At 55.9% G+C, this 13154-nt stretch overlaps 1 protein-coding gene across 5 annotated transcripts in view; it reads right to left on the reverse strand.

The window, feature by feature from the left end:
• The window catches only part of ACOT7 (acyl-CoA thioesterase 7), a 102743-nt gene that overhangs the window by 67404 nt on the left and 22185 nt on the right, over window positions 1-13154 (reverse strand). For all 5 annotated transcript variants that reach the window (XM_086715521.1, XM_086715522.1, XM_086715523.1 and 2 more), the window contains exon 2: window positions 1845-1962. In XM_086715521.1, the coding sequence (XP_086571647.1) occupies window positions 1845-1962 (118 nt within the window). The remainder of the gene's footprint in view (window positions 1-1844; window positions 1963-13154) is intronic.

Consider the following 13154-nt stretch of genomic DNA (forward strand, 5'->3'; position numbering starts at 1 on the left):
CAGGAGGGCCAGTGTGGCCCCGGCGAGTGTTGAGAGGAAGGCACAGTAGAGGAGACCCAGGAACTGGCCGGCGCTCAGATCTGGAACCACGCAGCAGGCAGAGCCAACAGGATCAGCCGCCAGTGAGAAGGGAGTCAATGGGTGTAAGTAACTGAATGCCGCAGCGGTCATTTACGGAGGAGAGGGAGGCTGTGGGAGGAGCGGCCCGGGGAAAGGCCCAGGGTGTCTTTTTGGCCTTGTGAAGGTCAAGGGGCCAGTTAAGCATCCAGGTGGAGCCACAAGAGGCCCGGCTGGAAACAGAGCCCCGGGCCTACATGACGGTACTAAAGGCACAGACTGGATGAGGTCTCGAGGCGAGTGGGGTGGGGGTGCCCTCCCCGACTCAGAGCCCGAGAAGCCTCTCAGAGATCAGCATCAGCACCCGTGCCAGCATCTACCTGGAGCTGCCTGGGGCTCACATGCCCCCCTGAACCTGGAACTTCTACACCCCTATCCTGGGTCCGCCAGTCCAGAGGCATCTCCAAGCCAACGCGTCACAACTGTCCCTCCTGCGCCCAGGCTCCCTCCAGGGAGCGCAAGAGGAGAAGCAGAGGCTCAAAGCACAGGTTTGAGGCCGATCTGTGGTCCAGACCTACCCCACACTCCCCCATGCGGCCTCGGGCAAGTAGGCGACCTCTTCTCTACGTCCTCACTTGTGCAATGGGGACAATGGGGCGTGGCGAGGATTATGAGTGGGAGCACTTCACAGCTTTGCAGAACATTAAGCACTTACTGACAGCAGTTACACAGCCCCTCACCACCCATGTGGCCTCCCAAGGCCCCCCTCCTCCTCTCCCCTACCCTGAGGTTCTCCTTCCCAGTGTCCAGCCTCTCCCACCAGGCCTGCGGGGGACCCTCACTGTCTCTCTCAACCCCCAGGCCCCACAGGCTCAGGCCCACCCTCCCCACGGCCAGCAGAGGGCGTGCTCTGGACACTGCTGGGTTTGCCCCAGAACTCCGAGGGCTCCTGAACAAATCCAGAGTCCTAGCCAGGCAGACGAGCTTCTCCTTCACACCCAGCTCCTCCTGGGTGTCAATGTGCACCCAGTAAGTAACACATTCACCCCGGCCTGGTTTATTACACGCACCCACAGGTGCTGCTGTTGTATTCTCCTCGAGCCACCCCCGCCCCCGCCAGCATTCCTATCATCACAGCAGGTGGCTGGCAGAGGCCCATGGGGACACAGGTCACAGGACACAGGGACACAAAGGCCACGGCTTCCTGTGGTGCCGCATCTCTGCTGACCCCCAGGTGGCAGCATGGCACAAGACAGAACCCCTTCCCCAAGCAAGGTGGCTGGCAGGCCTCTGGAAGAAAGGTCAGGTCCCTTGGGGCTGGAGGGACGGTGAGAGGTGATGTCCCAAAGCCCCCAGCTGCCTTGGAGTCCCAAAAGCAGAAAGCCCGGCCCTCAACCCAGGCGGTCAGGGCTTTGCTGGCTCGGTACTTGTCCTGGCTCCCCCCCGCCAGGGGGTGGATGGGGAAGAGGAGGGGTCAGACCCAGTGTGGCCAGGCTGGGGCTGGGGGTGGGGGTGGGGGTTTAGAAACCAAGACTTTAAGGAGGAGGAGTTTAAAGGCAGCTCTCAGTCTCTGGCTGTCCCCTGTCCTCCCTCGCTGGGCCCCAAACCAAGCAACCTACCCAGGGCTTCTGGAAATCCCCAAGGCCCAGGGGATGAAGGAAGGGAAGACTCCAAGCAAACTCCTATCCTGACCCAAGAGTGGCGCAGTGCTGCATACAGAGGGATGCCAGGCCTCCTGGGCCCTGGAACCTTCCATGCAGCCGGCATGACGGCCCCCAGACACTTACCCCATTCTGGCTGTTACAGTGCCGGGTGCTGATGATGGCCCCTGCCTCCTCGATCATCTTCAGGATGGTTCCACCGTGGACATTGCCAGCCACATTGGCATCATCCGGCCTCATGATCCTAGGCAGAGGAGAGAGAAGCAGGATGAGGCTCCTGAGAAGGACGTCACTCATCAACAGTGACCACCCAGGGTGAGGAGAAGGTCCTCCAAAGAGACCACTGGCTCCCAAAGAAGGAAAAAGAACTTTCCATGAGTTTGGTCACAGTGGGCTGCTGACCCGACAGCCCCAGGCAAGAGGCCGCCGGGTCCTGTTTCCACGGGAGGGAGGAGGGCAGAGGGCAGGAAGTTGTCCCCGAGAGCTACAGGCACCCAGCAGGGAAGGGGTGACAGCGGGGACCTTTGGCAGAGGCAGCAAGGTGGCGGCATGACTGTTGGGAGTTCCCAGCACTCCTGCCCTTCCTGCTTCCCAGGCTCCCCAAAGACCTGGGGTTGAATGAGCAGGGCAGGGCTGAATGAGCATGAGGACACAGGCTGTGACCCCCTTGGACGGCAGACAAATTCCCGGGACAGGACCCCCCCCATCAGGAGTCCCAGTGGGGCCGGCTGCCCTGAGAACTGGAAACAAGCCACCGCTCTAGGTACAAAGGCACAAAGTTCCACTGTAAGAGACATAAATCCTGGGGCCATCACGCCCAGCACGGTGACTCACATTAACAGCGCTGCACTGTACGAAAGTTGCCGCAGTGAGAGCTCTCGCCACGGGGACAAAACACCTGTCAGGTGATGTGTGTTAACTAAACTCACGGCGGTGATCGTTTTGCAAAATGTACACACATCAAACCATCACCGTGGGGCGCCGGGGTGGCTCAATTGGTTGAGTGTCTGACTTCAGCTCAGGTCATGATCTCACGGTCTGTCAGTTCAGGCCCCACGTCGGGCTCTGTGCTGACAGCTCGGAGCCTGGAGCCCGCTTTGGATTCTGTGGCTCCCTCTCTCTCTGCCCCTCCCCCACTTGCGCTCTGTCTCTCTCTCTCAAAAATAAATAAACTTTAAAAAATGTTTATTAAAGGGGCGCCTGGGTGGCTCAGTCGGTTAAGCGTCCGACTTCAGCCAGGTCACGATCTCGCGGTCCGTGAGTTCGAGCCCCGCGTCGGGCTCTGGGCTGATGGCTCAGAGCCCGGAGCCTGCTTCGGATTCTGTGTCTCCCTCTCTCTCTGCCCCTCCCCCGTTCATGCTCTGTCTCTCTCTGTCTCAAAAATAAATAAACGTTAAAAAAAAAAATTAAAAAAAAAAAGAGCAGGTGTTTTTAAAAAAAATGTTTATTAAAAACTTGAAATGTTATTTAAGTTAATAAATGTTTATTAAAAATTTAAATGTTTTTAAAAACTTAAAAAAAACCCTATTGTTATCAACCTCTTTCCTTTGGAATTGTTTGCAATTTCGTGAAGGACAGACGGTCATTTCCACACAGAGAAGCTGGTCCTCCTGCGAGCACAGGTACCACAGAGGCTGCCGTAGGGCAGGGGCTGGCCAGGGAGAGCTGAGCTCCTGGGCTCTAGAGCGCTGGGGAAACTTGAATCCAGCCTTTCCCCTCGGGCCTCGCTTTGCCTGTCTGTAAAGCACAGCTGTGCCCGCCACTGTTGGTTGACTCACAGCAATGCTGTGCGACCTGGGAGAGAAGGGCAGAGGAGGAAGTGCTCACATCCGGCGGGACACTGAGTCAGGGGCTGATAAGGAAGCAGCCTGTGAGACAGGAGGCTGGAGATAGTGTCTGGAGTTGCAGACTGAGGGGCCCCAGAAACCCCACACCATCAACATCGGGCTGCCCCAGGATCCTGGGCAACTGGGAGTAAATGCCAGCAGCTCCAGACCACACGCTTGAGGCACGAAAGCTCACTGGGACACTTGCTGCCCCCCACCCTTCCTGGTCACCCTGGGTCCTGCACCGGGCACCGACCTAATTCCCCAGGCCAGCTGGCCACTCAGACACAAACCTCCCTCCACTGGACCTGATCCTGACCCAGCACTCTGCAGTTACCCTGAGCCCAGCTCACTCCCCAGTCCCCTGGGTCCCCAGTGGCCCCCCACTGCTCAAGGCCATTCACTCTGTGAGGGCCTTGCTCCCCAGTTCACTTCCCCAGGGCTCTCCCTGCCCACGCCCTGGTCCTCCCCAGGCACAAGTGAGGGCAAGCCAGGAGAACTGTGGTCCCTCATTCAAGCTTTTGTTTTCCCATTTTTTTAAGTTTATTAAATTTATTTATTTTGAGAGACAGAGAGAGAGCAAGCGGGAGAGGAACAGAGAAGGAGGGAGACAGAATCCCAAGCAGGCTCCACACCATCAGTGCAGAGCCCAACGCGGGGCTTGAACTCATGAACTGTGAGATCAGACACTTATAACTGACCGAGCCACCCAGGAGCCCCTGTTTTCCCAGGTTTAATGCAGCCATGGGTATGACAAGGGCTTCTCTTTCCTCTTCACTATTAAAAAAACAAGTAAAGAAAACCCGGTGAGGCAAACGGCACTGACCACAGCACCTGGTCGGGGAGGCATCTCTGCACCTGCCCATCTCCTCCTGCACTTAACCAGCCACTCATCCCACTGCCTGGAGAGTCATCTTAAGCAGGAATCTAGTCCTCAATCACCTCTCTCATCCAAAGAATAAAGACTCACCTCACCAGTGAGGAACTTGAAGCCCTCAGGCATCTGGAACTACTCCTGTGTCATCATCAGCCACCGCCCTGGCCAAACCAGAGCATCGGCCAGGGCCTTCCTATCACCCTACCTGGATCCACCTGTCCCAGCAACATCCGACCTACGGTCTGGGAGGAAAGGGGACTCATCCACGAATGGGGGCGGGAATAAGTAGACACAACCTCATGGAGGACAGCCCGGCATTCCCAAACTCCAAATGCACAGGCGGGCTCCGACCCAGCAATTCCAGCTGTAGGAGTGTGTCCCGCGGATGTTTCCAAACGTGAGTAAACCTGTTTGTTGCCCATTGCATTCCGTGTAGCCGGCCTCACAGCAGACACCTTGAAGGCAAGCCCCGTCCTCCTGTTCCTTAGCCCCACATAGAGCTTTTATACTGGGTTGAACTGTGTCCCCCGAAAGATACGTTCAAGCTCTAGCCGCTGGAACCTGTGAATGGGGCCGTATTTAGATACGGGTCTTAGTGGGGGTGCCTGGTGGCTCAGTCGGTTAAGCATCGACTTCGACTCAGGTCATGATCTCGCGGTTTGTGAGTTCAAGCCCCGCGTCGGGCTCTGTGCTGACAGCTCAGAGCCTGGAGCCTGCTTCAGATTCTGTGTCTCCCTCTCCCTCTGCCCCTCCTCTGCTCGTGCTCGCTCTCCCTCTCTCTCAAAAATAAATAAACATTAAAAAAAAAATTTTTTTTTAATGTTCATTTATTTTTGAGACAGAGAGACAGAGCACGAACAGGGGGGGTCAGAGGGAGAGGGAGACATAGAATCTGAAGCAGGCTCCAGGCTCTGAGCTGTCAGCACAGAGCCCGACGCGGGGCTTGAACTCACAAACCGCGAGATCATGATCTGAGCCGAAGTTGGATGCTTAAACGACTGAGCCACCCAGGCGCCCCAAGATTTTTTTTTTAATGTTTCTTAATTTATTTTTGAGACAGAGAGAGACAAAGTGTGAGCAGGGGAGGAGCAGAGAGAGAGCGAGACACAGAATCGGAAGCAGGCTCCGGGCTCTGAGCTGTCAGCACAGAGCCCGATGTGGGGCTTGAACTCACGGACGGCGAGATCATGACCTGAGCCGAAGTTGGACGCTTAACCGACTGAGCCACCCAGGCGCCCCTAAAAAAAATTTTTTTTAAATACAGAACAGGGTCTTTGCAAATGTCATCAAGTTAAGATGAGGTCTTTAGGGTGTGCCCTAATCCAGGGTGCACAGCACCCTTTTGAAAAGAGGGAAATGGACACACGCCGGGGAGCAGGCAGAGACTGGAGTGATACATCCAGAAGCCCAGAAATGCAGGACGCCAGGAGCCACCAGAAGCTGGAAGAGGCAAGGAAGGATCCTCCCCTCGGGCCCTCGGAGGGAGTGTGGCCCTGCCGACAGCAGGCTCCGGGGCTTCTGGCTTGTGGCCTCCGGGCTGTGAGAACATAAATTTCTATTGTAAAGCCACCCTATGTGTGGTCATTTGTCCTGGCAGGACACTGACACTCACATTCACACTCAGGGGGGCTTTGCCCCATGCACAGAAAACAGCAGGGAGTGACAGGCGAGCCCACAGGACCTGCGGGCGGGGCGGCCTCCCCAGGCGGGGAGCCCAGGCCAGGGGGTGCCCGCACCACAGGGGGCTGTGGTCAGCCTGATTCTCACCCAAACGTGTCAGCGCTACAACGTAACAGTGCTACAGGAGTCCATGGTTACTGGGCTGGAGAGGCCTGCTTCCATCTCCCATAGTGGAAGCCAGAATAGCTCTCTGAGGGAGAAGGCCGGCTCCGCGCACAGCCAGATTTCCGGGACAGATAAAGTCTCCCGGATTTTTCACCTGCACCAAAGACCAGCAGAGCCTCTGGGGGGGTTCAGGTGGGGGCACACGGGGCAGCCAGGGCTAAGGACACCTCACAGACTGTGCAGAAGGTCCCCGGGCCCATCCTTTCTAAATGAGGCTCAAAATAGAGAGGCAATGATGGGTGTCCTGAGCAGGAACAACCCCCAGGAGCTTCTGCCCTGACCTTACCCACAGCGGCAGCTTTCAAGCTTCCTTTGTGCTCAGCGCAGGGAACAGTCGCCTTGGCAGGGAGACAAGGAAGAATAGGGAGTGCCATTCCTGGTGCCCACAGGGTGGGCACGGGCCTTGCCCATGGCACATGTGAAACCTCATGTTTCTATGGGGGCCTCTGCCAACCAGAAGCCCAAGTGACACTGCTTATCCCCTCTAATTTGCTGCCGAGGAAGGTTCCAGGAAAGTTCCTTCAGCCCCAGAGCCCCCCACCCACCCCCCATCCCCTACAAGAGGCAAGGGAGGAGAAGTGGCTGGGCCAGGAAAAAGTCCCTGGGGCTCTTTCCGGTCCCAGAGCAGGCATGGGGTGGGGGGTGCCAATCACACCGAACACCCAGGCTCACACTTTGGCTGGGACAGGGAAATGAACCAGGAGAAGGCTCCAGGGGGTAGCAGACCAGCACCCACTGATCCTGAGAATGCAGAACCTTCAGGGGCTGAGCAGGCAGGACGCTCAGCAGAGCCCTGCCCAACCAGGGAACCGGCTGGCAAGAGAAAGAAACACAGTTGCCATCATTCCTGGGGCTCCAGCCAGGAGGGAGACCGCTGAGCCCCACAGCTCCATGGCCCCACTCTTCTGGGAACCCAGGGTCTGACCCTGCCGGGCCCCTAGGCCCCCAGGTGTCACGCAGAGACTGGACTTCCCGTCCCAGCCTCCGCTAACCACCTCACATCGGACTCAGCAAGAATCAGGCCAGGCACAGCTGTCCCTGGCCACACGAAGGGGCCGTGTCCCCTCTACATCGGACCCCTTCAAAGGGCCCCCAGATGGATGCCCCTAAGAGAAGGGGGCGGCGCGTGATTTTGCGGTACCTGCTCATCTGGGAAGCCATACCCGCTGGTTCGCCCCAGATCCCGGGTCCCGAGAGGCAAGGCGGCTAGCGGCGGCCAGAGCACCCACCCTTCCCCACCACAAGCACCGTCCCAACTCCCCACCACACCAGGCTGCCCAATCTAACCAGGAAGAGGCTGCCTCCCCAATCTGATCCGAAGACTCTACCAAAGGCCAGCTGTCATAGCAACCTTGCTTTGTAAATAATGACAGCGGAGAAGTACATCTTCGAGCCCTCCCGCTGCTGTCCCTGAGATCAAGAAGTCACAGGTGCCTCTCTGAGAAGCCTCTAGGGGGCCCAAGGAGAGGGCAAACGCCCACCCAGACTTTTCCCAGCAGAGGCCGGGCCCCGGGCCTGGATCCCCTGCAAGCCTTCTGAGCCTCCCAAGACACAGACAGGAGAGGAGGGTCTCGGGCCAGAGGGAGACTCACAGCAAGAGGTCACAGTTGGTGCAGAGCTCCACATCCTGCTCAGAGGGGCTGGCATCTGACACCTGTCCCCGAAGCTACCTCCTGGAGGTCGAGGATCCAGGTGACCCACTGGCTCTGCCAGCCCCGGCACTCCCCTGGCTGGCACCCCCACCCCCACACAGACCTGCCTCCTCCCCTCTCCGGTACCAGGCTGCCAGGGACAGACCTTCCGTCTCCCCTCCCGCTGGGTGCCAGGCAAGCTGTCAGAGTGGCCGAGGAGCACGCGTAGTGGCAGTCCTGGGAGAGGAGGCCGGATGTGTAATTATTACCCCCGCGTCCCAGGGCACCTCCACACAAGGCCACTTTCCCCGGAATCCCGCAGCCAGGACACTGGGCAGAGCACAGCCTCCATCCATCGGGCAGGCTGATGGCCACCACCAATGAATGAATCTGCCCGCAAGCCACCTGAGAGAGTCCTTCCTGAAAACTGTCATCCCGGCTCGGCTCCTGGGCACCGGTCCACCTCACCTGCAGGGCGACTCTGGCAGGTTTTGTGCTCGAGGGGTAAAGCGAGGACAGAGCAAGCTGGGCCCGCTGCTCACTCACACACAGCCCTCAGCAGAGGCCCGGCACGCTCCCGGCTCCCAGCGGCCTCCCTGAAGGGCAGACAAATTACGCCTAAAGGTCCAGGTACCATTGTCCCCAGTCTTCCCACGTTTGTGCGAAGAGAGAGAGAAGGAAAACTCCAGACTGACCAACAGCACAGAGCCTGGTTCCACAGGGAGGGAGGCCGGCCGGCCGGGGCAGGAAGTGGCAAGGCTGTCCTCGGGCAAGAGGGCCCCTGAAGGGATAAGGGGACCTGCCGACCACACCCAAAATGTCTACCTGGAGGGGGGAGTCAGGGCAGAATCTGGGCCGAAAACCTTCCCCAAAAGCCTTCCCCGCCCACACCACCTGACGGGGGCCCTGGTGGGAGGGCAGACCTCCTTTGGCTTCCTGGCTGTCCCTGACGGTGCTTGATCCTGAGTAGAAATGACCCCATTTGCAGGGAGGTCCGAGGACTATTCCTGTAGGACATGGCCTGGGGCCATCCTGCTCACTGCTGTGTCCCTGGGCCGGCACCGGGCCGGTGCAGCTGGCACCGGGCCAGGCACACAGCAAAGTGCCATGAATAGGTGTCAAATCAGGGAGTGAGCCAGTGCCTGGGAGACACAGAATGGACAGAGGCCCCCACTCCATCGCCCTATTCCCCTCCAGTCAGCTGGGTGCTTAGGCCCTGCGTGCACCCGGCCAGCAGCCTGCCCCACGCCTCGCCTGGACCAAGAGGTCAAAAGCGTTGCTCCCCGAGGCCACTAAGGACGCAGACTCCCATAGTGGGTTCTGGGTGCCCCCTAAGAGAGCTGTGTGCTGGGTCTGGTCAAACCCATCTGTCACCTTCAGGTCAGAGAAAAGGCCCCAAGGCCAAAGGTGCCCACTCTGGCCTCGGGGCATCCCACAGCCATGTGTCCAGGCACCACAGCCCTTCCCACTCCACAACCGCAACCAGGGACCCCCCCCACCCCAGGTAGCACCACTCCCAGCCATCCCACAGGTTCTTACAGCTTGGCTCTCTCCCTAAGACAGGCCTCGTCAGCTCCTTTCCTGAACACTTTTAGGGACACACCTCGCCGAAGCAGAAGCATGGTCTCTGTTAGCCCCTTCTGGAGCTGTGGCCAGATGGGACCAGAGGGGGGCCTCGGCCTGGATGCTATGCCCTTTGGACTTGGCCCCATTCCTCAATGCAGGCATCGCAGCCTCCCTAAGCAACGCTGGCTTCTCTCCCCCTTGGTCCCAACCCTGGGTGTGCTGGGCACACTGCCCACACCAGGCGACGGGTGGCCACCCCATCACTCCCATGACCTTTTCCAATCCCTTACAATCACAGGAAATTGAGTCGAAAGAGTCGCTGGAAACCACCCACTTCAGGCCCCAACTTTTACCTGTGAGGAAATCAGGCACACAGGAGGCCAGAGGCTTGCCCAGGCCCACATCAGGTAGACCTGGGGGACAGGGCACTCGGCACCTTCACGATGGCGTCCTGGGAGGGGGCTGGGCCCGGGGCCAAGGGAGACGCACCCTCCTGCACGCTTCGGACCTATCATCAAAACACCACCCAGGTGACGCAGTTGACGACGCACATGCAGATGAGAACCGGGCACAACTTGCCCCACCAGGTTCGTTTTCAGTTATGGAAAGATCATGAAGATACACAAGAGAAACAGTCCTCACGGGAGCACATGGGGGGGTCCTGCAACCAGCGGGCACCTGAACAAGGGATCTGGGATCGAGAAGTCAGCCCTCGCTGGGCTGGGCTGGGCTGACGGAGCACACGGTGCTGTGACGCGGGGCTGGCCATGCAGGAAGAGGCACCCAAATCCACGACCGGGAAACGCTTTGAAACAAGCCGCTGAGTTAAGACCCTATTGTCACCATTAGAGGGAAGACAGTTTTCAGACTTGGAATGATCCACTAATGACAGGCACGATCAATTACTTAACATCTGGATACAGGGATACAACCTAAACCAGAAGAACCAAGATTTTAAAAACAAACAAACAAACAAACAAACAAACAAAACCAAAACACAGAAAGGGAATGAGGGAAATCTGCAGGAAGTGACACAACCGGGGGCACCTGGGTGGCTCAGTCGGTTGGGCGTCCAACTTCGGCTCAGGTCAGAATCTCTTACTCTGTGACTTTGAGCCCCGCGTTGGGCTCTGTGCTGACCGCTCGGGGCCTGGAGCCTGCTTCGGGTTCTGTGTCTCCCTCTCTCTCTGTCCCTCCCCTGCTCATGCTGTCTCGCTCTCTGTCTCTCTCTCTTAAAAATAAACATAAAAAAATTTTTTTTAAATGACACAACCAAGTGAAATATCTAAAAGTCCACCATGGCTCAGTCAAATCAGCAAGGACCATACCTCACCTCCGCAGGCCTCCACGGCCACACCAACCGAGCCATTAACAGGCCTTTCCACAGAAAGGAATCGTTTGTTGTCAGCCTTATGAGTAAATAATTTCAAAGTTAAATAACCATGAGGTGGTTCCTCATGTTCTAAATTAACCAAGAACTATTTAAAAAAAATTTTTTTTAACGTTTATTTATTATTGAGAGACAGAGAGAGACAGAGCATGAGCAGGGGAGAGGCAGAGAGAGGAGGAGACAGAATCCGAAGCAGGCTCCAGGCTCTGAGCTGTCAGCACAGAGCCTGACGCGGAGCTCGAACTCACGAACTGTGAGATCATGACCCGAGCCAAAGTCGGACACTCAACTGACTGAGCCACCCAGGCGCCCCAACCAAGAACTATTTTAAACGATACAACCAGACATCCGGAAAGGTTCACAGCAATATTATTCGTCGTAGCCAAAAAAGGTGGGAACGACCCAGATGCCCATCACAGATGAACGGATAAATAAGAAGTGGTCTCTCCAAGCAATGGGATATGATTTGACTCTAAGAAGGAATCAAGTAGTAATGTATACTACCACATGGAAGAATCTTGAACAAGTGCTGCTGAGCACAAGAAGCCAGTCACAAAAGGCCTGATTCTATTCACAGGAAACGTCCAGAACAGGCAAATCCAGACTGGTGGTTGCCAGGGCCTGGGAGAGGTGAATGGGGAGTAATAGCTAACAGGCACAGCATTTATTTTGGGGGTGAATAAAATGTTCTGGAATTCAAGAACTGTGATGGTTGTACAACCTGGTGAATATACCAGAAAACGCTGAACTGTCCTCAAGAGTAAATGAACTTACAGGACATGAGTTGTATCACGATAAAGCTGTTACACCTGTTTGCAGACAGCTGTGGAGAAACAGGCCCATCCCTCCACTTCCAGAACTTTCTGCGTTGGCCAGACCTCCAAAGACTCACTTGGCCGAGGAAGAGCGCTCTAGGAATGTAGCCCAAAGAAAACCACACACAGCTGGACATGGCAGGCTGCAGCCACAGTGTTTCTGATACTAAACAAAGTCCAGCTAGCTCAGGGGGCCCTGGGCATGGGCGAGGTCGCGTCTGGTGTGCATTTCTCTGGAATTAAGTGGCAACCCTTTTGTTCAGCTTTCAAAGGCATCTGGAAGCTGACAAAGGTCGAGAGACGCATCAGGCTCTCTGCTGTCAGCTTGAAGCCTGCTTCTGATCCTCGGTCCCCCTCTCTCTCTGCCCCTCACCTGCTCGCCCTGTCTCTCTCTCTCAAAAATAAAAACATAATAATAATAATTTTTAAAAACTTAAAAAAAAAAGAGTAAGAGGCAAGCCACGGACCGGGAGGAAACGTTTACAAAACACGTATCTGATGAAGGACTTGTATCCAAAATAAACGAAGAGCTCTTAAAATTCTATGATAACAACCAATATGAAAACGGGCAAAAGGTATGGGCACCTCATGAAACAAGACACACAGACGGTAAATAAGCATATGGGAAGATGTGCACCATCACAGGCCACCAGGGGACTGCAAATTAGAACCACGGCAGTGACACCACTGTCAGGAGTGGAACAGCAGGACCTCTCTCACTGCTGGTGGGGACGCAACACAGTGTGGACGCTTTGGAAGACGGTTTGGCAATTTCCTACAAAACTAACTACCCGGGGTGCCTGGGGGGGCTCAGTCAGTTAGGCGTCCAACTTCAGCTCAGGTCATGATCTCTCAAGTCTGTGAGTTCGAGCCCCGCGTCGGGCCCTGTGCTGACAGCTTGGAGCCCGGAGCCTGCTTCAGATTCTGTGTCTCCCTCTCTCTCTGCCCCTCCCTTGCTCATGCTCTGTCTGTGTCTTTCAAAAACAAATAAATGTTAAAAAAAAATTTTTTTAACCGAACTGTACCCTTTAATTTTAACTAACTATATTCTACTCTACTGCATTAATGATGTAAAATTTAGTAGGTACATGGAAGCAATTAAAGAAAAATCAAGTAAAAAAAACTATTGTTGGTTTGAATTGTTGGTTATTGAATTAAGAATCTTAGTGGGGCGCCTGGGTGGCTCAGTTGAGCGTCCCACTCTTGATCGCAGCTCAGGTCAGATCTCACGGTGTGTGAGTTCGAGCCCCACATCGGGCTCCACACTGACAACACACAGCCTGCTTGGGATTCTTTCTCTCTCCTTCTCTCTCCCCTCCCCCACTCGCATGCACTCTCTCTCTCTCAAAACAAACTTTAAAAAAAAAGAATAAAAATTTAAAAAAAGGATCAATAACCACGATCGAGTGGGATTTGATCCAGAGACTCAAGGATGATTCAATATCCTACAAATCAATCAACGTGACATACCACAAGAACAAAAAAA

Source organism: Puma concolor, chromosome C1 (genome assembly GCF_028749965.1).
Source record: "Puma concolor isolate L17-30 chromosome C1, mPumCon1.1.hap2, whole genome shotgun sequence".
NCBI classification, from domain to species: Eukaryota; Metazoa; Chordata; class Mammalia; order Carnivora; family Felidae; genus Puma; species Puma concolor.